The sequence below is a fragment of the Muscardinus avellanarius genome, assembly GCF_963383645.1.
Source record: "Muscardinus avellanarius genome assembly, chromosome: 3".
NCBI classification, from domain to species: domain Eukaryota; kingdom Metazoa; phylum Chordata; class Mammalia; order Rodentia; family Gliridae; genus Muscardinus; species Muscardinus avellanarius.
Genome location: NC_137788.1, coordinates 104,742,670 through 104,767,665, shown reverse-complemented (window position 1 = coordinate 104,767,665; position 24,996 = coordinate 104,742,670). Strand labels below are relative to the sequence as shown.

Below are 24,996 nucleotides of genomic sequence, written 5' to 3'. Positions count from 1 at the left end.
AAAAATAAAAAGAGCTGGGGGTATAGCATGGAGGTAGATTGCCTCTAGGCTCAACCTCCAATACCACAAATTAATAATATTAATAATAATATTAATAATAATAATAATAATTACAAAGGTTTTTTTTTCCTTAAAGGTTAAGAGTCTTGGGCCTGCCTTTCCTATGAATCATCCCTCCCTGGGCATGTGAATGCTGCTGACAGAATAGAGAGAAGGGAGAGTGTGTACAGAACTGCCGAGGGAGGGAGGGGAGCCCTGTGTGACTGTGGAGCCTTAGTTGGAAGGTTTTAGGAATTCCAGGTTGTAGCCAACCAAGGGGCCAGACTGCAATGCTCTTGGTTTCTAGAGAAGGTGTTGTGGGGGCTCTGAAGGGTAGTGTGGGCATCAAGAGATGGCACAGGGTCCTTAAGGACAGGCAGGGGTTCTCTGAGCTGGTACTGACCTTTGTCACCAAGGCTGGGCAGATGAACAAATTGAGTTTGGCCTTTAGTTAGAAACTGGCCAGTTCCCTGTGACCTTTTAATTTCTTTATTCACTTTTTATTGTTCCCTTCATATAAGCTGCTTTGTGGCTGGGGCTCTCATCTGACTCATTGTATAGACTAATCCTGTAATTAAGGGTGTGCATCAAATAGCCTAAGAAACCCTCGTGGAAAACCATGCTCTCCCGCTCTCCACGTGAGAAGCCATGTACGTGCAGGGTTTACCAACCTTCTTGAATCTTACTTCAGATGGCTACGAGTTCCTAGAGATCCTGAAACAAGTCGCCCGGGACAACACCGACAACCCTGACCTGAGCATCGTGTGGATCGACCCTGACGACTTTCCTCTGGTGAGTGGTTCAGGCCGGGCCACATCTCTAGTGCTTCACAGTCCCGTGTTCTGTGCAGAATGAGGCTCTCAAGCATGAAGGACGGGGTAAACACGTAAAGGCGTTTGAAGAAGCTCAGTGCCCCTCCTGTTTTGTGGAAGATCCTAGCTCATGGCACAGCAGTGAACTTGGGGCCTGGGACAGTGGCTGACGTGGTCAGTTACTATTGTTCTCACTCCTGGAGTTGGAGACTCTCGAAGGGGCCCACCCAAGTGAGCTGGGTGAATTCTTTCTGCCAGCAGCCCCGAAGCTGCCCCTCATCCCATCCTGTAATTCCTTTCGATTTCTAAGTGGGGGGCCATCATTCTGAAGCAGCAGAAATACAAAGGTTTGTATTATTACTAAATAATACAAACCAGAGATGGACATTTTGCATAAGTTACTCAGTGTGGAGATACCTCTTTGAGAGCAGAGGTCATGTCTGTCCTGGCCACTGTCTGCTCCCCAGATCCCAGAATAATCTCAGAACCTGTTGAAAGTGCAAGAACCTTATAGTTCAGACTCCAGCCAATGTCATGATCAATGGCCAGAAACCCATGATTATGCTTAGTCTTAAAAAGAATGAACAGAATTTGTGTAGTACCTGAATCTGGAGGCGATGACAATGAATGCAGCTCCTGTCCTCTGCTGTGTGTCTGGAACTGCCATCTAAGTTGTCGCCATGTGTCATCATGGCTAATCCCCTCCACGACCCTGTCACACAGGCACCATTATAATTTCCAGCAGATGAAAAGAATGATAGCTGGAGAGAGTAAAGCTAGTAAGATGTAATATTCCAATTTAGGTCTATGGTGATGCCAAGCCTTGCTTGATTGGCTGCTTCTGGTAGAGATAACTTCTGGTAATCAGCACAAGTTTAGTTATTGTTTGGTTGACAACTTGGTCTTCCAGGAATTATTATCAATTGCATAGGTTATAACTGATGATACTATGATTAAGTAGAGAACACTAAAGGGTTTTAGTGATCTCAAGGACCCTGGTGCACAATCCTACATAAAGATGTGTGGATCAAAAGCAGAGACTTCCATAACCCTTGAAACCAGTCATTTCTGATTAATTATAAGAAGTGTTTGCCTTGTTGTTTTTTTAAATTTTTGTGGCACCGGCAACGGAAACTAGGGGCATTGTACCTCCAAGGTACACCCCCAGACCTTTTTTTTAGTCTTTTTTATTTTTTGAAACAGGGTCTCCTAAGATCCAAAGGGTCTCGCTACGTAGCTGAGGCTGTCAGCGATCCTCCAGTCTCTGCCTCCCGAATGCTAGGCTGACAAGTGTGCGCCACCACACCTAGCTGCCTTGGTTTTTGCAAAGTAGTAATCTCCAGGCTATTCCGATTTCCAGATTCCTGAATATCTCAGTCCTATCAGGCCCTATATTTGCCCAGGAGATTTTTTTTTTATCACTGAATGTCCCCCTTTTCTTACCCCCAAGGCCTCTTGCTCTTTCAGTCCTGCCCCAGCAAAGATTTATTCAAACCTGTTTGAACCTTCTTCTTATTAACTCTTCATGCCAACTTCCAGCATACCACTGCTTCCCCAGCCATCTCTTCTAGCGGACTGGCACAAGATACAAAATTTTAAAAATGGGACTTTGAAAGAAAGATGGAGGGAAATGGTTCTTTCATTACCCATAAACTATAAAAGAGCCACAGGTAATTTGGGGATTAACATTAGACCATCTCTGTAATTTTCTTCCTCACAGCTGCAGACGCTTTGATATTATATGTTTTCATAGTTCGTGCTATGCCATCCTTTATTTAATGCTCATTTAAAAATGCCCGAAGGTTGGGGCCAAGTCTTCAATTTCCCTAAGCGCCCGAAGCTGTTTTGCAGACCTTTAACCAATGGTGACCCAGTTGCTGTGGGAGGGTGGCAGGTGAGTCCAGCCGCAAAAAGTGGCTTTTCCAGGGAATGTCCTCTGCCTACTGTCTAATGTGAGTTTTTCTTGCTGCAGCTTGTTGCCTACTGGGAGAAGACTTTCAAGATTGACCTGTTCAAGCCACAGATAGGGGTAGTGAATGTGACGGATGTAAGTATCTTCATGAAATCATGCTCAGCCCCGCCCGTCTGCCTCTCTGCACCCAGACTGTGAGGTCAGCTTAGAAGTCTGGCTCCTTCAGAAACGAGCAGAACCTGTGGCCCTGCCTGAGCTCAGGAAACTTGCTGGTGTGGCCCAAGGCTGGCCTCTGAGCCAGTCAGTCCCAGTCTATGTTCCTTGCTTTGTTCTATGGATCTATTTCCTAGCTTATGAGGCCAGCCTAGTTAGACTTGCTGTCCTAGAACAATTCACTGAAGAAAATTCTCCTATATCCCCCCCTCCCGAAGCCAAACAACAAGGATCAGGGAGCCTCACCCAGAGTCCTCATTGCATGGTGGTGATGGGCACTTGTGGTTCAGAAGCCCACGCAGGAAACCACTCTACAGCTGGAGATCAGCCCGTGGAGGGAAGGGTGGAAATCATGCATGAGCGAGGGGCTCCCTGCCCAGTTCAGGCACTGGGGAGATGAGGGTGGGAAGGATCCCTGAGGTGGACTGGTGGAGTATGAGGAATTTCAGATGTCCGGACATCTGATTCAACCCCACTGCAACAAAACAGAGGTGGGGACAGAGGGATGATCGCAGAGGGCCCCTTAGAATCATAATGGGGATGGACTCTGTGACAAAGGTTAGTCAGCAATTCCTTTCACCCCATAGGGAAGGGTTCAATTGCCAGGAGAACTCTATATTCATTTACTTTGTAAACTACTTTTAAAATTAATAATAACTAAAAAAATTATGCTTAAGTTGAAACACCTCTTAAAACAGAATAGTAGGATAAAATGAAAAGGAGAAGACTTCCTCTGTGTCCTGACTCCGTCCCTGGTCCCGTCCTTGAGGAATCACTGGTGTTGGTTGCACGTGTCTCTCCAGAAATCTCATATACACCTGTGTATTCTCTGCGCAGTGGAATAGACATTTCCTTTTATGTCACACAAACAGTATACACACATGCCACTCTGCGAGTCGGTGCTTTCATTTAGCAGCATGTGTACACTCCTGGTAGGGGTAGGAGACCCGGGGCTTCTGGGAGTCCTCTGGTCTGGCTCCACCTGGGTGCTTTCGCTCACTGAGCCACTGTGTCCCTCCCTGCAGGCTGATAGCGTCTGGATGGAGATTCCCGATGATGATGACCTGCCCACAGCCGAGGAGCTGGAAGACTGGATCGAGGATGTGCTGTCTGGAAAGATCAACACGGAAGATGATGACAATGAAGATGAAGACGAGGACGATGATAATGACGACGACGATGATGACGACGATGACGATGATAATTCTGATGAAGAGGATGATGATAGTGACGATGATGACGATGATGAGTAGCTCCAACTCCAGGTGATTCTGAAGAAAACAAAGTCATGGCTAACCACTCTCTACAGACAGCCCGAGGCAGCAGTGCGCAGCCTCCTCGCCCCCATCAGCTCCACTCTCTGCTCCCACATCTCCCTCTACTCCCCCTCACCAGGAGCCGGCGATTAAGAAAAGGCCTTCCAAATCCAGCCTGGCCCTCTCAGCAGGGGCAGCAGGGGAAGGATCCCCACGCTGACCTGCCTGGCTGTCATGGGACAGTTCTTGCTCTTTGCTGGACCACTGGGAGGGCTGAGGGTTCAGGGAGGAGCCTAGATATGCCAGTCTGGGGAGAACAACCCTCGAAAACTTCTCCTCAAGTTTACTTTTGTCTTTGACCATGTGTGTAACAGAACTGACAGTTTGCTAATCCATGAGCATGGAGTGACCTTGTAACCAGAGCCCTGGGGTGACACACGATTAATTAATGTGGCCCCCATACCAAGGACATCAGGGGGACTCAGATCCAAAACTTTGGATGGGACTGAGAGGCCTAGAAACGCATGTAGGTGTCGCCTTGACCTCTGGCAATTTAGGATCTGGGATGGGAGGTTGGTTTGCTCTCTGAACGTCCCATGAGCTGATATGTCCCACATATTCACCAGCAGTGGAGGAGGGAGGGGATACAGAAGAATAAAGATGCTTATTTTTCCCCATGGGGGTGGGTTCAGGTCTCTGAATGGGTCAGCTGGCCTGCTAGCCTGAGCTGGGCACTGAATACCCCTTTTTTGTCACTGCCAGCCAGAATTCCTATTTAAAGGTGGCTCTACCCAGGCAAGGGCTAATTAACTCTCCATTTATCAGCGCTCCCACAGTTGAGCCAGTCAACAGCTGGAGTTCAAGATGATGCCCTTGGGCACTGAAAGAAATCCCAAGTGCCTTTTGAACTGTCTCAAAGTTACATTGTGCTTGGTAGCCTTAGTGTTGAGTTGCGGTACAATGTTCTAACTTATTTTCTCAATCTGTTAACATATATTAAAAACACTGCAAATGCTTTTGAAATCAGGGCAAATCCTTTTGTGGAAGAGTAGTTAGCTAACTCTGTCATTAAACTAATTTTTGGAAAATACTGAGGCTCTCTTGAAAATCTTGTCTTGGTTTTTCTGCTCCTACTCACTCTCAGCTGGCTGCAGTCCTACCTTGCTAGTCCATCTCTGTTTCCCTATCAGGCCTCTCTTTCTCTGCCTGATGGGGTTTTGCAATCTCTCAACTCTGTTCACTCTTCCCAGGCAGTATCACCCAGGCTCATCAACTACCACCTGTGCGCTAATAACCACCAAACAGGGCTCTCTAACCTTGACCTCTTGCCTTAGTTCTAGACCCACTCATTAGCTGCCTCTGGGCATCTTGGCTTGGCTGCTATGCAAGCGCTTCACACTCAACACAACAGAACCTGCACTCAGTCGATGATACTGCTGTGGGCTGTTTTCTAGCACCTTTTTCCCCTCTGCATCTACGGCATTTGATGTGTACTCTGGGTCATGACATTTATCATTTAAGTTGTAACATATATCGCCAGGCATGATGGTACACACCTGTAATCCCAGTATCTGGGAGGCTGAGACAGGGGAATCAAAGGTTGGAGGCAAGTCTCCACAACTTTGTGAGACCCCCATTTCAAAATAAGAAATAAAATAGGGTTGAGGGTATGTGGTTTGAAGGTAGAATGCCTCTGGGTTCAATATCCCATATCTACCCCCCAATCTTTTAACATATTTTGCATGTTTGCCATTTCACTAAACTGTAGGCTCCCTAGAAGCAAGACATAGTAGGCAATTAGTGCTTTGCCCATCATGAAGTAGGTACTCATTTGTTGAGTTGATACATGAATAATTGATTAAGATGAATAGCTGTAATTCCTCAACACTGTTAGATAACAGAGATTATCACGTGCATTAGTCAGCTTGGGCTGTCATAACAATACCACAGATTGAGTAGCTTAAGCAACAGAAGATTTTCTCATAGTTCTAGAGGCTGGAAATCCAAGCTGAAGTTGCCAGCTGGGTTCCTGAGAAGGGCTCTCTTTCTGGCTCCTAACTATGCCCTCACATGGACTTTCTTCAATGGAGAGAGACAGACAGTCAGACAGACAGACAAGAGAGACAGAGCATGTGCTTGCAAACTCCGGTGTCTATTCCTCTTCTTAAGAGGGCACCTATCCTATCAGATTAGAGCCCCACCCTCTGATTTCATTTAACTTGAGCACTTAAAGGACCAAATGCAGTCACATTAAGGGCGAAGGCTTCCACATGAATTTGGGGGATCACGGTCTACACCAGAGGGCCTCCACATTTATTTCTCCCCTTACAAAGCCAAGTAGGAGCCTCTCAAGCTGTTCTGTGTTGCCTAGGCCCAATTACAACTTAAGCTCTTGGAGAACAAACTTCCCAAAGGAGTCTCTGATGTTCATCTTCCATGTAGCCAAAGTCCATCATGAAAGCAGTCTATTTCTCAGCCTGGGAAAATTCCCTTATTCCCATGCTAAGTTAAACTGTTGTTTATGGTGCCACTTTGTTAGAGTCACTGGGAGCAAGGCTGGCCCTGTCAAAGTTCAAGTGCTGCGTAGTTAGTAGTAGGAAACTTTTAAGCTGAGATTTGTTGAATATTTGTTGTATACCTAGAGGAGTATGCTAAGCACTTTACATGTGTTTCTGCATTTTAGCCTCATAAAGGCTTAGGAGCTGCATCTCGCTATTGTCCTCATTTTAATTTAATCCCTTAAAATAAGGATCAAAGGATTGCATTTTTACTCAGATAATGCTCAAAGTTGGACTCAAGTAAATTTCCCATACTCCTTTTTATTTTTTGAACCAAATGCCCTTTCTCCTTTCATTATGAGGCCTTAGTCAACTTTAGCAATATTGGAAATATAAGCCAATCAGAAATGGAAGTTCTGGTCATCTTGTTGGAAAAAGAATAAAAGAAAGGTAAGACTCACTGGGTTATCCAGAACACACAATCACTTTCAATGCATTTCTGTCAAAAATCATCCCAGAACCTGCAATGAGCTGGTCTTTTCTGTAACGAGGTTGTGTGCCAGTCAATTTCTCATTTGCAGCACTGAAGAAGCCCACTTGTTAATAACATCACCTGGCTTTTTTTTTTTTTTTTTTTTTTTGTGGTACTGGGGATGGAACCCAGGAGCATTTTACCTCTTAGCCACACCCCCACCCCTATTTTTTATTCTTTATTTTGAAACAGGGTCTCACTGAGTTGCAAAGGGACTCCCTAAAGTAGTTCTCGAGCCGTGATCCTCCCGTCAGCCTTCCAAATGCTGGGATTACAAGCATGCGCCACCACGCCCAGTTACCAGTCAATGCTTTTTGATCCACAGTTCCTGATAACTCAGACTCAGTTCCTCTTAAATGCTGGCCCTGAGGTTCTGTCAGAAAACTCCACAGTTTGAACAGGGTTTTCAGCCCTGCTCAGTGAGCATGTGGAATACACTTGAGCTTATTTTAGAAAACAGATGCCTGTCACCAGCCCAGAGCTATTGACAGACATCTTCAGGACTGACATCTGACCATCTCTAATCGCTGAGGTCTGGCACAAGCCAGGGTTGGGGAGCACCACCCTTCCTGCTCACTCTGGTCATCTCATCCCACCTATGGCTTCACTGTTTGCTCCCTCTCGCTCTCTCTCTCCCCTCCTTCTCCGGCCTGAGTTCCAAGCCCCTGGCCAGCTCCCTCTGTGTGTCCCCTGGGCACCATGAATCAATAAAGTTTTGGGGCTTGCCATGTTACCCACTCCATGGCCTTCACCTGTTATGCCCCAGAAAATTGGCCACTTTCTCCTCTGAGCTCTCCTTGAATCCTGTGTAGACTTCTCCTCTGGAACCTACAACTTACTGTACTTCCACTTGTCTGTGTTTCTCACTTATTAGTCTGAAAGTAACCTTTGGGGAGAGATTGGCTGATCTGATCCCATCATCAGTGCCTAAGTTCTGATAGGCACTTAAGAAATCTTACTTGACCAAAGATTCTTTAGTTATGATGCAAAATAAATTCCTCAGTGATTGCATTTATCAAGATGCTATAAAAAAGAGCAAAAGTATGTCGTTTGCAGAAGAAGGGATGGAATATTATGCTAAGTAAAATCAGTCTTAGAAAGTTAAGAGTTATATGTCTTCTCTCATACGTAGAAACTAGAGAGAAAATAAGAAACACAAGGGACTTTACATAATGTGAAGAGAGACCTGTAGAGTAGCAGATGGGGATTAGGGGCAGGGGCTAGAGAAGGGAAGAGGGAGGATTTGAAGAGGAAAAGAGTTTAGATAATACAATAGAAATATGTATATTATAAAGTCATCACTACCCATTTCGCTAAAATGTATGGGGAGTGAAGAGGGGGAAGCAGGGTGGGCAAATCCAACAAGAGCTATGTGTGTGTGTATGTTTTTATCACATTGAACTTCACTATGGTGTATAATTGCAGTGCACTAATAATAGAAGACCTCAATACAAATAAACAAAACCAGAATGTGCAAACAAATCTAGTAATTATTGAAGATGACTCTTACAAAGATGTTTTTGGCAACCTGGCATTATCTGTTCAGACTTGCTGAGGCTAGCCAACCGCTGAAGAAACAGGAACAGAGAATCCCCTTGGCTTCATGAGAAATTGTCCAGTGCAGTATATTATATCTCCTGAAGACAGCAAAGTTCTCAGAAACACAGCCACCATCAAGGGAAGCCAAGTAACCCAGGACAAGGGCAGAAGCGCCAAGGCCCACTCTCGGGGAAGGGGAGGCCCGTAGCCACCTGACGCCAAGTCACCTACTCGATGCACTCACAGACCCAAAGGCTCACAAGGTGAATTAACAACCTCTTTCAAAATTAATGTGACTTTCTAAATCCAAACTCGTTAGAGCAATGATGACTGGAGTTCTTAATGACAACCCTGGGGCCTTCAAAAATCCTAACAAATCCCCTAAAATAATCACCTGTAATTAAATTGCAGCCAGTCATCTTACAAGTGAGTATACTATCGTGTTCTCGTTCATTTGCTCATTCAAAAATTCAACCAGTGGACCCTTAAAGCTTACCATATGTGGATCACAGAAGGCAAAAACCAGCCGGCAAGTGGGAGAGCTGAGCAGCCTAAAAAAGGAAATTTGTTTGAAACACCTTGTGTCAGTTCTACTAACGCATCCTCATTTTGTCTGAGATATTATGAAATTGCGGACCACGGAAACACATTCAGATGTGAGCATAGAGCACACACCAAAAGCCTATTACAATTTTAGATTATCCATGACAAGTTATAGCTGAGCCTGTAGAATGAGAGGATGTTTGAATGATACACTGACACTCACAGAGAATCACCACCTCTCTCCTACAGCAGGGATGCTGCCCCTGCACACCCAACGCTGGTGGGCCGTCTCTGCTTCTGGCTCCACCTGGTGTCATCCTGAGAGCCCTCACTCCATAATCTGGTCGTTTATCATCTGAGAGCCTCAGAACTCCTCCAGATACTATAGCTGTACCCTGGCTAGTGGATGACAACAAGAAGAGCCTTTGGCATTATATTCATATGGCTTTGATCTTTCCTCTAGCAGGGTTTTTGTGTAGTTATAAAGTGCATACATCTGGCTGATGGAGGAAAGAAGCAGTTTATCAATAATCTATACAATGAATATCTTCAAGTCAGTTGCTTTCTCTGCTCTTATCAGTGCAACTAGTAGGGATTTGTGTATTTCAGCATTACCTAAAGGTAAAGAATAGCTGGGTTTAGCAGAAGGCAGTGTTGACATTTCTTTGTCAAATGATCAAGTTCCTTTTAAAAATGCCTATCTAAAAGGAATCCATACTTTACACCGAATTGCCAAACAAGCCGTTCTCCAAAAACAATCTAATCCAGGGTCCGTCCGACACATTTTCTCTCTTTACTTAACTCCAGTATCTATTTCACTTGATGTACTCAAAAGGTATGTTCCAAAATTTTAGGGCCTAAAGATTTCATCTTTAGTTATCTATACATTTAAAATATTTTTATCACCATTAAATGATTGGCAACCTGTGGTTTTTGTTATGATGCTAGTTTTATTTCTCCAATCTACTAAAATTGTCTTGGTTTTCATAGAAACATAATAAGTTATCTTTAATGGGGAATCAAAATTATGCAAGAGTGAAAATGTTCCCTAAGCCTCCCCAACTATCTAGGTTGAAATAATTACACACAAAAAAGAAACAATATATAATTTGGGATTTCAATTTATTTTCCATGTTTACAGTATAAAAATGTAATGTGTAAAAGGGTTTCTGGTTAGTTGGGATGAGGGATGGCTATCACTGGAGAACCCAAAGGGAACCATGTAACTTGGATACCAGGTACACTGTGACCATGTCAGATGCCGCCACTGCTGCAATATGACACTGAGAGGTTTCGGAGCTAAACCTTCCCGAAGTAAACAGATTTTTGCTGGCTGTATGATTCATTAATTTACATATTTTGACATGTCTCAGTAGAGCCCACCACCCAGTTACTGCTACAACTCATTTAGGCTTCGTCATACAGATAATGACTAGTGACCTTCAGTAGAGGCTAATTAGCAAAACTGCCCCTCCTGGTTACAAACAGAACTATTAACTAATCCAAAAGAACACAACGGTCCCTGACAGTTTTGTACAGTTGTCTCCATCAGTGAGATGGAGTTTCATCACTGAGCTTTCTGGATAGAAACTTCCAGCTAATGAAAGCCATTGTCAGATAATCTCTCCAACATGACCTGGTCCAGGCCTCTCTGATTCTCCTTCTAGCACCTTTGTTGAGGATGTGGATACCCACAAAGTGAGTTAAATTCATTACCTAGCAAGCCAGTATCTGTTTCCACCCCATCCTAGCTGGTGTTCTGTCCTCTATGAAATAGTTGCGCTCATAAATGACTGCTTAGAAATCAAACCTGGTTAAGCATTTAGGGGGGTCTCAGGGAGTCTGTCATCTATTTGAAGCCCAGAGTAAAATCCATCAAAAAATAAGAAACTATCACTAAAGTCTAGATTTTCTTATGTTCCCTTTTGTTTTTTAAGGAATGCTGGCTGAATACTAAGGAAATATGTCATTATTCCTGTAACAGAGGGGCACTGGCACAAGAAAGTGACAACTACAAGTTTCTTTCTGGCTCCTAGAATGGCCATGGTATACACCTGGGTACATTTCCTACAACATGTGTTGAATGAATCTTGCCACCTGCAGATCAGATGCCAAAGTCCCATAACTAATTCCCTGAGCAAGTCTCTTGTCCTCTCAGATGAAGCTTTGCTAGGCTGAGGGTATTTTAAGGTTTAAGGACTCCTAAATAATGAGCAACTTTACACTAATGTAAAGTTTCTACCCACAAGTGAAGGCTCTGTAAAGCAAAAGTACATACAAAGCCAGACAACTTTGACAGAATTTGACAATCAAACTCTGTCATCCAAATATTATTTCAGTGCCAAAATAAGTAACTAAGACATTCTTATGATAGAAACCTGGGACTGTGTCACATCTGTTCCCAAGGCTAAGATGAAAATGCCTTTATTCCACTAAGACCAGGACAAAACACTGATGTTTCTGAGGGGAGGGAGGCATAAACTATAGACTTTGAAGGCCATAGTAAAAGCAGCCTTCAGGCTTCCAGAATCATGGTTGTGTTAGGGAAATTCTCTTAAAGAGTTCTCTTTCACAGGTGAAACAAACTGGATTGCTAAAGTCGAGATAGGACAGGACCTGGTAAAAAAGACTCAGAGTCCTAAAATCTAATTTTACTCAGTAGTTTTACACTTCTTACCCACCCCCTTGAAAGCTCATCTTAATTCCTAATAGGAAGCAATGCTAAGGGGTGTGCACCCCACCTTCCTTCTCTGCCTTCTGTTGAAACAGGAGGGCAGGGAAAAATGGTTTATGCACAACGGACTCAAAACTCCAAAGCAGTGGAATAGACACTCCCACCTCCCTTTATTTTTCAGACTATTTTATGTCTGTTCTGTTCAAAATCCTGAGGGCAAGTGTATGGAAACAGAGATGCAAATCCCTTGCTGAGAACACCCGTATCAAAGAGCTAGGTTGAACTCCTGCTCCAGACCTCCCGGCTGCCCTACATGCAAGCCCTCTCCCATCATAGCTGCCAGACACTGCACTGGCACCAGGAAGAGGCTAGGCCAAGCCCAGCACCCCACCTGAGCCCAGGGCCCAGGGTGCGCATCCCGCCCAAGCCAGCAGGGAGGGGGCCAGATGGGAGAAGAAAAAGCACAGGCAATGGCGGAACAGCAGTGCCTTTGTGTGCCTCCCCCTGCCCCCCGAGGCGTGCCCCTCAAGGATCCAATTAACTTGCATTTCTAGGTCCCTCCTTTGTTTAGAAATGCTGAACCACTCAGCCTGTGCTTCAGGGTATCCTGAACAGAGGGACTGGCACCCAACACCTGTTTGAAATCCCACTTAGGTAAGGTCACAGGTCCCTGGGCAAGTCCTCCCCTCTCTGATCTGCCCTTTTCTCACCTGTCAAGCTGAAAGAATCCCTACCTTAAGAGTGTGAGAAAAACTATGCAGAGCAGTGTGTGATATTCAACACCTCATAAATGTGTTAGTACCCATCCTTTCCTTCTGCAACCAAGGTAAAATGCTTGGTCAAAATGTGACCCAACTCCTAATTTTCTGAGCATCGATCTGAGGAAAGCTCAGTACAGTGGTTCCGATGGAGGGGCTAGCCTATCTCAGCTCAGGACTGTGCTAAAGACTATTCAGGAGCTGTGTTATGGGCTTAGCAACAATCCACATTTTATTTATAATGGAATAATGACAAGGTTACACAGTAAATTCACAGTAGTGATTCATTTTCTGAATGTAACAAGATCCATAAAGCACAAACACTACCTGGAAATGCTTACATTCCTATATTTGCAGGGTCTCTGCTTCAGGACTCCTTAAATAAACATGTTAACATTTTTGTGCTACTTTTAGTAACCAATAGGTGTTTTTTTTTTCTCTTTTGTAAGTTATATTATTAAATATATAGTAAGGCTTCCAGGGTAGTGAAGTTGGAGCAATGATTCTCATTGCTTGGCCTTTGTCTGTCTTTTGCTGTTGTAAGGGCACAGGGTCCTAAAGCAAGGATGAATCTAATGGACACGCCCGGCAAGAGAGCTGCCTCTCCAGAAGACACCGCTGTGCAAAAAGCCAGGGAGAAGCCAGCGTGACTGAGGGCAGAGAATAAAGCAGAGGGAGAAGGAACTGGCTGCCAAGTAACCTTCCAAAGGCCAGGGGCCACCAGGAAAGCTAACGCAGGACATAGGCAGAAACACAAAGACCCTCGCACACAGCCATAAACAGAGTCATGAGTTATCTGTGAGATCTTGTGCCACAAGTAACACCGATGTTAAGATGGTTAATATACCAGTGAGCCATCTACCCGGTAATAACAGAGAAATGCTCACAAATATAGAAACACCCACACATAGATATGCATCTTGTGTAGGGGCCTTACACAGTAGGGCCCACGTTGAAGAGGATAAACCAAGGACTGGACTTTGCTGGTTTCACAGGGTGGCTGGGACACTCACTCAGTGCATGGGTTGGTAGTGAGGATAGTGAGGAAGGGCAGGTGGTCAGTTTCTGTCAGTCCAAGGTGCTGGTGACATCTCATCGAACTACAGCCCTTACATAAATACATTCACTCCAGGAGATGAGATGCAAAACAAGTGAACTGATTACCAGAACTGACTGACTGGAGACAGGGTGAGCACCTCACTCCCCAGCACACACCAATGAGGCCAAGCTGCTCATTAAAAATGAGTTGCAAGTTCCCGGCAAGATACAGCAAGGGGACAGTCACACAGGGCCACCTACCTCTCACTCTCTGCTGTAAAAACGTTGTCCTATAAAGAATCTTGTCCTCTTTGTGGATTTCAAGAGGAAAAAAGGAGGATGATAATCATTATGCAAAACAAACAAACAAACAAAAAAACTGGTGGTCAAGTAATTTCTCTAGGGCTTTCCGAACCTTAGCAAAAAAAAAAAAAAAAAAAAAAAAGCTTATCATTTTGACTCAATGGATAATGTAAAGGATGAATAAACCTTAAAATCTCTTCCAATGCAGGCTTTAAAAATTTTTAACATTGAGTTCATGGACTATTAAACGTTGTCGTATTTTTTTAAAGAACACTTATGGACAAAAGTTATCTATTAGTTAAACCACCACCGGAGAAGACAGTGATCTCAGACCTATACTCCTCATTAAGCTCTTCTTTCACATTTAATGTTAGAATTTTAATAACTTAGGTTGAAAGTTATAGGAAATCTATAAACATTTAAGGTACTTAAATGAAATCCTGTCTCCACTAATAGGAACATAGATTCTACTAGCCTTGGGGCACAGTTTGCCTCCTTTAAAAAGAATAATCTACTGGTTCCAATAACTGAAATAAAAATTTATTGTGTTCAACTGTGTGAGGCAGCTTTCTGAAACCTTACATTTTTCTTTTAATGCCATTTATTTACATGGTTCCCACCAGTAACTCAAGCTGAAAGTGTGAACGGTTTACAAGAAACTTGCATTTGACTTGGCTATTCTTTCAAAAAGGACTCAATACAAAGTTAGTATAAAAAAAATCCATACTCAATTTGAAACAGAAGCAATAATTTCAGGAAATCTGACCTTTTATGCAGAGTGGGAGAGGGAGAGAGAAGGAGAAAGAAAGAGAAGAGAAAGGAAAAAATAAATTCTTTAATTTAAACTTTTCTTTAACCTGCTGGAAATGTACATGCCAAAACTGAATGAATCTACTGAACTCCTTCCAGACGGGTCACTTCAGATTGGGTCAGAGCACAGCACTTGAGAATGCTGACACACGGTATCATCACTAGCGCTGTGTACATACAGGCATGGCACTCCCGACCACACCAGAGTCACAGCGCAGAAGCTAGTCTGGGACGTAACCCTCTTCACACATAGTCACCATCCCTAACCCTACCTAGTATTTCCTGAGAAAGACGTCATAAGGAACTTCCAGTTTGAAGGGACCTAAAGGCAAAAACTAAGAACAAAAGCACCATGGTTACACGGGGATGTGTTTGCCACAAACAGAACTGTGTAATTCAACAGCACACCTCGGCTCCTCGCCACACCCACGGGCTTCCCCTTCTGCCCCAACATAGTTTTCTGAGCTGCAGGCTGTTCAATCAGGAACAATGTTTACTCTTTCAGGTATAGATGTATTACAATTATCCAAAGCCAAATTTGATTTTAAAAATGATACACAAAATACGGGACCACTTGCGGAATGCATGCAGCAGTGAGGGCGCGAGGTGCCATCCTTCACTGAAGCAAGCTGACTGGTCATCCTGAATATCTGGAAAAGGAAGAGTGAATGCTTCTTAAAGTTTGCTGCAGATATAGGAAGGCCAACAGAGGCAGAGAGCCCACTGCAAGGTGTCCGGATGTGGCTCCTTCAGGCTGCCCTGCAACAGGTCTCTGCCAGGGCAACTCCTCTACCCACAGCTGGGGAAGAGCCCTCGGAAGCCTGCATTTAAAAAGCAGGTCACAGAAAAATCATTCCAGACCCAAGACTGGCTCTTCTTTCCCCATCTCTGCAGCAACATGGACTTTCCCTGTCTACCTGACCAACTAAGAGCTATTTACATATCAGGTACCAAGCAAGCCCCTTTCCCGGTGGTAAGTGGCCGAGGTGATAATTTGCACAGTGACGGTGGTCAGAAAACACAGGGACTGGCCAGCAGGAGTTGTCAGTGTGGGCAGCACTGTTTGGTCTCCCTGAGCAGGGCAGCTTGGTATGAGTTTCATGAAAACTTATCTCCCTGGGAAATCAGATTGCGCCAAGCGGCACCCGCCAACCCGAGTCACAGTGTTAGCTTCCCTTGGTTGGTGGACTCAGTGGTGTGGACCGGGTGGGGAGGAGCTCTTGCTGTAGCCTAAAAGTGACACTGCACTGGCCTGTGCTCCTGTGTTCTGCCTGGTGGGCCATACCCTACTTCCCTATGAAAACAAGCCATGGGACGTTGCTGAGATTGCAGAGAGCCTGCAGGTACACATGGACAGCCAGGTCCCAGGCAGCTTTGGAGGGTGGAGCTTGCCTGGCCAGGCAGGGCTGTGGTGTGTGTGCTAGGAGGGCGGGAAGGAGTGGCACCTGCCTGGGCAGTCCCAGGGCTACTGAAGAGCTGCTATTGCTTCGGGCCAGCAGGCTCAGAAACAGGACAGGAAGGTCTTTTCTTTGGGCAACAATAAAAAAAAAAAAAAAAGATCACTTAATAGCTGTAACCTGATAGTGTATTTTGTTGTTGTTGTTGTTGTTGGGCTGTTTCTTCAAGGAATCTAAGGCAACAAAGAACGAAGATGAAGGTGGGCATCCTCTGAACTGCCGGAGATGCCTGTGGGTGAGGTGAACAGTCACACACACAAACACACGTGTGGGCGTGCAGTGTTTGGTTTCCTGAAACAGAACAAACGTGGGTCCCCTAGAAGCTATGAGGGGGTTGACCAGAAGTGACAGGGGACGAGAGGCAGGGACTAGTTGTAAGGCGAGGCTCCCCAGGACACAGCAGCTCCGCTTTGGTTTACAGCCGTCACGTTGTGGAAACTCCAGGGGACAGCATTTTGAGAAGTCCCATCCACGAAAGTCAGAGGCCACCAGTCAGTCACTTCTATCAAGGTGGACATCCCCTGCTTCCTTTCAAATAAAGTGCAGGTGGTCAAGGGACACTGGTCTGTCATCTGCCAGGTTCAGTCAGCAATGAATAAAAAGAAATAATAAAAAAAGACACCCCTCTGGACATATATCTCTCTATATAGATTCTTCTTTTATAAAGCCACAAATATAGAACTTTTAAACCGATGTCTCAGACTGTAGGCGAAGGACAAATTTGTGAGATTTAGGGTCTATGAATTCTTCAGAGAGTACGATGAACGGGATTTTCTTCACATTGACCACGAGGCTGAAGTCCAAGCATTTAAGGATGAAAACGATTCCATCCCGTAATCCGTTAGTCACGGCCTCGTCACTAATAAGTCTCCACTGCGTAGACAGCCAGCGATCCTTGTCATATTGCAAGGTGGGACCTGCGCTGAGGTATCGTTCTAGGAAGGCCTGAAAGCAGACAGAGATCATTAGGAAGAAAACATGTTCCAAGGGAAGTCCTGCTGTGAACTGTCCTCAGACCTAGGAAAATGTTTTCCAAATACACCAACACCTTAGACCAAAGCCCTGCTCATTACACCAAATTTCTATCAGACCCTTGTAGCCAAGTCATTTACTGGAGAGAGATGACTCTGTTGGACCTTCTCCTCCAACCTGAGGGCGAGGTGGTGATGGCACAGCCGCGAGGGACCTGGAGCGGCTGGTGTCAATGCCTGCCCAGAAGCCATCTCAGGTCACCACCCACTTGAAGGATGTGAGTGCCATTGTACATGCTCCTCCACCTCTTGGAACTACACTGGCATCCCTTGGGGGCAGGGCAAATGGTGTAAATGTGAGCTGAAAAGACAGAAACATACTTGGACAGACAAATGCACGTGCTCTCTGATGCAGGTTATTCACCTTCTCTGTGGGGGGCAACAGCACCGCCTAGCTCACAGGCTGCCATGAGGACAGAAGGGTTGGCTCTCAGCTACGCTGGCCTGTGTAAGAATGATCACTGGGAGCCATGGCTATTTTATGTGGAGCTCAGCGCACGCATGGCCAGTCCAGGGGTGGCAGACCCACCTCCTGCTCTATTGTGAGCTCTTGCCCTGGGCACCTAGCCCCAGGGCTTCTCGGCACTACATCCCCACACATGCCATTCCTCCTGCTAAACACTGCCGTTCAGCTCATTCCTTCTTGTCCTTCCAATTCTCAGACCCTTCCCTGAACCCCTCAGCTGAATTAAGACGCCCACCTCAAAGCTCCTATACTCAGCAGCATGATCTGGTATAACATCCACTTTCTGAACTATAATTGCCAAATCACTTGTCTTCCCCACCTCACCTAGACTTCACTATCTTGAGAGCCACATCTGCAGGGGCTGGGGGCAGGGACTATGTTTCCTTTCTTTTTCTTTCTTTCTTTTTTTTTTTTTTTGCAACATTTTAATTTCCAATGTGCTTGGCAGAGACCAGGAACTCAACAGCATCTGAATTAAATTAAATACACAGGTTGACTTAGCTATGAAAAATAAAAAGAAGAAGAATCAGCTAGTAATACAGACAGAAAAATAGTAGAATGTATCAATCTGGTCCTAGACAGAGGTCAAGGACAGTTCTGAAGTGGCAAGTGGTGTCCTCCTTCATCCACATCTCTCTGCTACTGCCAGGTGTATTATTTCGTGTGTGTGTGTGTGTGTGTGTGTGTGTGTGTGTGTGTGTGAGAGAGTGTGTGTGTATGGCAGAAAGTGAAGCTTTCTCTACTTTCACACTTCTAATATAAAAATAGCTCTTAAGAAAAAGAGCTCAGCAGTTAGAAAAATAAAACTAAAAATACAAACTATAAAAGAATTCCTATTAATGGAAAATTAATGTGAAAAATTCCCACCCACTAATAACTAAAGAAAGATAAGTTAAAATGATAAAATTGATTCCCTCCTCTCCTTTTAGATGGGCAATGCTTAAGAAGAATGACAACACCCCGTGCTGCCAAGAGTGCAGGGAATAGAAAGTCTTGGATGCCAAAAGCCAAACTAGGAAATGCAAACACTCTGAGAAGGGCGACTTAGCAGAATCAGCAACTTTAATACAGCTGTTTCTTGACTGCAGATTTTATCCTTTGGAAACAAAATACATGAATCCATCCATAAAAAAGACATTCCTAAACCGGGCGTGGTGGCACAGGCTTGTAATCCCCGTGCTTGGGAGGCGGAGACAGGAGGATCATGCAGGTTTGAAGCCAGCCTTGCTGGCTTAAGAGACTCTGTTTCCAAATAAAACGTATAAAATAGGTCTGGGAGTATAGCCTGGAGGTAGAAGGGCTTCCAGGAACCCCAGTACCACAAAACAAAACAAAACAAACAAAAACAAAAAACATATAATATCTATTTTAAGCAACTTTGCATAAATTGTTAACTCCTTTAGCTCCCAAAGTGACCAAATGAGGTAAGCATTACTCCTAATTTATAGTTTAGAAAACTGATACTCAGAGCCATTAAGCTATCTGCCCAAGACTGCATAGCCGGGTGCTGGAGAAGCCAGGTTAGGGTCATTCTGGCCCCACTGCCCACAGAGTACCCCTAACCACTATTCTATGCTTTCTCTAGGTGAAATTTTTTCTTCTTCTAGAATCTAGAGGCCTTTGAAAGGCACATTTAGAAAATAACTGTACTAAGGTAATATAAGATAAACAAGAATCATTCATTCTTATCCCCTGGTGTTTTAGAGATAGCCTTTCATTTTTTTTTTTATTCCTGGTGCAGGCTAATACAAAGTTCAAAATCTAAAATCCTCCAAAACTCTGAATATTTTGAGCATGGACATGATGCTACAAGTCTGATGGTCAGTGTACACACATGGTTTCTTGCATACAGTTATTAAAATATTTTAGAAAATTACCTTCAGGCTAGTGTATGAGGTATGTATAAAGCGTAAAAGAATTTCCTCTCGTGCCCAAGACAGCTCATTGTACACATGGAAAGAGTCTAAAATCTAGGAGGAGAGAAGATAAACCAAAACCACCACCCAAATGTGAAACACTTCTGGTCAGGTACGGGATAGCCAACCCATAGCATCCTAAAATGCGACTGGCTGCGTAGCACACCTTAGGGGTCATGCTGTTGGTGATGCAGAAGGCCAGGTGCTGCAGGATGCTCTCCATGCTGTGGTAGTGCTGCTGCCGGGTGGTACGCAGGTACTTCTGCAGCGCCCGGGCCATGGAGGGGAAGATGGCCTGCGCTGCCTCCCGGGGGTCCATCACCTCCCCTGGGGCCTTCTGCTGCTCCTCGGCCTGGAGACGCTGGATGTGGATGAAGGCCTCTTCTATGGCCACCACCAGCCTGCAAAGGGACATGCCACCGTCATCAGGCCAGGCCACTACAGGGCTGGGGAGCAGTCCCACAGGATCCAGAGGGCCACCTCACTGCTGTGGCCTGGCGAAACACCAAATTACCCAAGGACTGATCACACGGCTCATATCCCTAGCTGTGAGCATAACAGCAAAAAGAAGAGGGAGGACAGGGCACCAGGGCTGAGATATGAACTCTGTTCTCAGTTTTATCACTAACGAGTTTGGGAAACTCAATTTACTCCACTTTAGATCTCTATAATAAGGGCTAGATGGAAAGAGTTCTAAGCCCCCTCAAACTCTGGCCAACAAGGAATCAGGATCAGCATACACACTGAGAGGGAGCTGGTGTGCAGAAGCAGCTTATAATAAAGCGAAGCTTAGCTGAGCCTGGTGGTGCATTCCTGTAATCCCAGTACTTGGGAGGCTGAGACAGGAGGATCCCGGGCCAGTCTCAGCAACTGAGTGACACCCTGTTTCAAAGATTAAAAACAAGTAAAATAAAATTGGGCTGGGGTTAGCTCTAATGTAGAATGCTCCTGGGTTCAATTTCCAATAAAACACACACACACACACACACACACACACACACACACACACACACACACGTCCCTTCAGTTATCAAAAAAACTGGAAAAGCAGGAGCGAGGGGCAGGCCTGGCCCCCTCCAAATGCAGGCCACTGACCAGCACTGTCTGGGCTTGTTAGAAATGCCAATTCCTGGGTCCAACCCCAGGCTGACCCTGACCCCATGAGCTTTCCTGGTGATGGTTATAAACAAAGTCTGGGAAACACAGAGTCCAGGTGCATTCCCAGGGCTCACTTAGGTTGCATCTGTAAACAGAAACCTCATTCTGGGTGCCGGGCATGGTGACACATGCTTGTAATCCCAGTACTTGGGAGGCTGAGACAGGAGGATCACAGGTTCACAGCCAGCCTCAGCTACTTAGTGAGGCCCTCCATAACTTAGTGAGACCCTGTTTCAAAATAAAGAATAAAAAAAAGGGCTGAGGATATAGCTCAGAGGTAGGATACCCCTGGGCTTAATCCCCAGTACCACACACAAAAAAAAAAAGTAAAAAAAAAAAAAAAATCCCATTCTGGCAATATAAAAAGAAAAGGAAAAAAGTCCCCAGGGAGAGGGAATTTGGCTGGGGAGGTCACACACCTGGCTCTCCGCTTCTTTACCCGCCGCTCGTGCTCGGCCTCCTCGTAGTACAGCTCATTGTGGCTGGAGTCCCTGCGCCTCGCTGCAGCAGCAATCATTGCCCGGGACTGGCCGGTGGCATTGTTGCTGGGGCCTTCAGTGAAAGGAAGACAACACAGCAGTCTTAGTACCAAGGACTGGGAAGCTCTACAGTCTAGCATCACTGCCCACCCACCCACAAGAAGCACACACACAAACCCTACAAGTGAGTTCCCGGGAGAGGGAACAGGGCCCCAGCTCCACATTCACCAGGGCCAATGCACCAGAGCAAGGAGATCGCACTCCGATCTGATGGGGGAAACGGAAAGAGAACTCAGGAGGGGAAGTGCGACTCTCGTCACTTAAAATGTTGGCCAAAAACAACACCAAGGGTGTGCTGAAGATGTCACTTACCATCAGTTACACAAAGTTTCAGTTTGGCCATAAGGGCAGCTGGGACATCACATTTCAGCAAACAATGAGAGAGAATGAGCAGGACGGGAGAACAAGGACAGACAGAGAAAAAAGAGAGTCAAGGGACATGAGACACCGATCACACACAGGAAAACAAGCTACGCTGGGATGTCAGGGCAGCAACTTTTACAGAAAATACCGACATCCGAGGCCATGCACAATGGCCCATTTATTAATTTGGACTCAGAGTATTATAACTCGTTCCCTGACCACTGACCGCCTTGTCAGAAAGACATGGGCAATTTCAGGCTTCCTTATGGATGAGTTACTTAGCTGGTGACTTGATTTCACTAGTGAGAATCTGCTAAGTTTTCAAGTCAGGAGAGAAATTTATCAGCCCTTCAGGGATAATAAATAAGGACAGTCAAAAGAACTGGGATGGATACTGCTACCCCGAATTGATGTTGTATGTAAATCATTTGACTTGTTGACAGCAAGATCCTCTTCTCCAATTTGCAAAGCTCTTGCTCTGACCAAGGTGCCTGGCAGGGAATGACACCGTGTCTTGTTTCTTGCACTGAACCATCTGATACCCTGAAACATAGCTTGGACTTACCCATCTTGGCCATCAGCCTCCTGCTACCCATTCATCGCTAGCTCCTCCCCAGGACTGGGAAATGCCCTTAAGGATCTCACCAGGTGCTTCAACTACTGAGATTTCTTTCCTTCTTTCTTTCTTTTTTTTTTTTTTTTTGTGGTACTGGGGATGGAACCCAGGGGCCTTCTACCTCTGAGCTACACTCCCAGACCTATTTTTATTTTTTATATTTTTAATTTGGAAACAGGGTCTCTTAAGCCAGCTGGGGCTGGCTTTGAACCTTCAAGATCCTCCTGTCTCAGCCTCCTAAGTGCAGGGATTACAAGTGTGCACCACCACGCCCGGCTGACTACTGAGATTTCTAATGCCAGTGTGTCTGAGGAGTGTTCAGCATCCTTGAATAACTTATTCCAATTTTGAAAAGTTGGTTTTTCCTAATGGATTTCAATAGAAGGTGTTCCCAGCAGACAGGGGGAAATGTACTACTACTGTTTTCAATCATAAAATCCCCCAATGAATGAGTTTCCCACATATAAATCAACAGTGCTCAGAAAATGTTTGCCTACATTTAAAAAAAGAAAGAAATTGTTCTGAAATGGGAAAGTACATAAGACAAGCATAAAGAGGAGGCAGAATCAAATGTACCATGAAGTGCAAACCTAACCGCACCCCTGTACATGCTGTGGATGCCATTTTGAGGTACGTACCGTCTACGCTGTAGACCTTCAGCCCAGCCATGTGCTTGGCTGCTCGGAATTTGGAGGCTGTCAGGAGGTTTGGGTTATAGATGGTGAAATCTTTGTAGTAATTTTCTAGAACCACCAATGCTGCTCGCTGGATACTGGGGGGGAAAAAAGGGTGAAATGAGGCCGGGCGTGGTGGCGCACGCTTGTAATCCCCGCGCTTGGGAGGTGGAGACAGGAGGATCGTACTGGTTCGGAGCCAGCCTCGCTGGCTTAAGAGACTCTGTTTCCACATTAAAATGTTAAAAAAAATTAGGTCTGGGAGTGTAGCCCGTGGGAGTGTATACCGGAGGTAGAAGGGCTTCCAGGAACCCCAAGTACCACCAAAAAAAAAAAAAAAGGGTGAAATGATTTAAAGTTGGTTTTGTTTTGTTTTTTTCCAATGGGCTCGACAGATTCTAGGTGACAGGTCCTCTGAGTCAGGTACGGTGACAAACTGAAGGATGATCCCACTCAGAGGTGGTGGGTCCCATACACCTCTTGCTTTCAGGATGAGAGCACAGTGATCACTCTAAGTGTCTCCGAGTGACTTCCTTGCCCTCCTGCAGGCTCTGTCCAGCCACATCCACCAGCCAACAGGCAGAAGATGAGGAAGAGGCCACTCGTAATTGACATCTAGACATAGGTTACATAGGACTTTTCCTAGGCTTACAAAGAAAAGGAAACTGAGGAACCCCACAAGGGCAAGAGACTTCCTGATGGTCCCAACGCTTAGAAGGAAAGGAGAAAGTGTCCATTTAGGTATCTTAGGACTCAGTTCAGTGTCTTGTCTCCTATACCTCACTGCCCAGGTGCAAGGAATCCTGGGTTTTAGGTATCACATGAATCTGAACAGTGGCATCAGTACAAGGCAGAGTCCATTTAAATAAAAGACTTTAGCTGAGGCCATTTGAGGTTTAAGGTGCACAAGGCTTCCTGTCTGGACTGCTGGCTCTGGCCCTTGGCTGAGGGCATGAGGGGGCCCATCCCTATCCTGAGGTCCAAGTCCTCCAGCTACCATTGGCTTGGTCCCTTGGGAGCAGCAGGTACCATCTATGATTGGGAGCATGGGTGTGAAGAGGGCGCCACACTCAGAGATGAGCAGGGTGGTATGAAACCTCGCTCCTGGTGTCAGGTACAGGACACTTGTTGCCTGGAAGAGCAACTCATGATGACACAGCAAGGGGTCCCCCACACCCCAGCTCGCTGGACCCCCATGATCATTTGAGGTGAGGAAACTGAGGCTCAAAATCTATGCTCTTCACAACCACATGCGCCTAACACTCAGGAGAGCTGGAACTCGGGTGCTGCCTCTTCTACCTCCAACGTGGGCTCTGTAAACATTTCCCTGTAATATGCGGTCCGTAGGTGTCAGTTCTCACATCTCAGGCTCCTCGCCAAACATCAGGTGTTAAACACCACAAGGGTATTTTTATCTTGCCCTTTAGATACTCATTCCTAGCACTCTGCTCAGTTCATGGGCTTCCAAGGATTATTTACAATAGTTGGAGCACCAGGACAGACTGCCTTTGGTCCTTGAATGAACTCTCTGCATTCCAGCATTCTCAGAGTGGCTCAAGGATCTTCACTCCACAGCAGACAATGCTGCGCCTAACACACCACTGAACACTTGTCAACCCACTCCCTCAGCTCCCCTGGGGGCTCTGCTTGAAGAGTTTCACAGACTCTGAATCTAGAAGTCAGTCAGCTAACCTCCATGTTTCCTTAGTTATATCCTGGCGGCGCCTCAATCCATGGTCTGCTTTCAGCTAATGCCTAATATCTTCCTACATATGGACAGTCATGTGAGCTGAGGGAACACTGTCAGGGGAATCTGTTAAGATCCATCCTGTGTTATGGAAGTGTAAGA

General features: G+C 45.4%; 2 protein-coding genes across 2 annotated transcripts in view; one reads left to right on the top strand and one right to left on the bottom strand.

Moving 5' to 3' along the window:
• Positions 1-4,229, top strand: part of CASQ2 (calsequestrin 2) — a gene marked incomplete at both ends in the record, with an annotated part of 72,243 nt that extends 68,014 nt beyond the window's left edge. Inside the window, 3 exons of the mRNA XM_080692016.1 lie at positions 731-831; positions 2,824-2,898; positions 4,002-4,229. Of these exons, the coding sequence (XP_080548142.1) occupies positions 731-831; positions 2,824-2,898; positions 4,002-4,229 (404 nt within the window). The remainder of the gene's footprint in view (positions 1-730; positions 832-2,823; positions 2,899-4,001) is intronic.
• Positions 4,230-17,068: 12,839 nt separating this feature from the next.
• Positions 17,069-24,996, bottom strand: part of VANGL1 (VANGL planar cell polarity protein 1) — a gene marked incomplete at its 3' end in the record, with an annotated part of 48,416 nt that continues 40,488 nt past the window's right edge. The window contains exons 5-9 of the mRNA XM_080690809.1: positions 23,112-23,245; positions 21,807-21,845; positions 21,375-21,507; positions 19,964-20,198; positions 17,069-17,329 (exon numbers count right to left, since the gene is read on the bottom strand). Coding sequence (XP_080546935.1) covers positions 17,069-17,329; positions 19,964-20,198; positions 21,375-21,507; positions 21,807-21,845; positions 23,112-23,245 — 802 coding nt within the window. The remainder of the gene's footprint in view (positions 17,330-19,963; positions 20,199-21,374; positions 21,508-21,806; positions 21,846-23,111; positions 23,246-24,996) is intronic.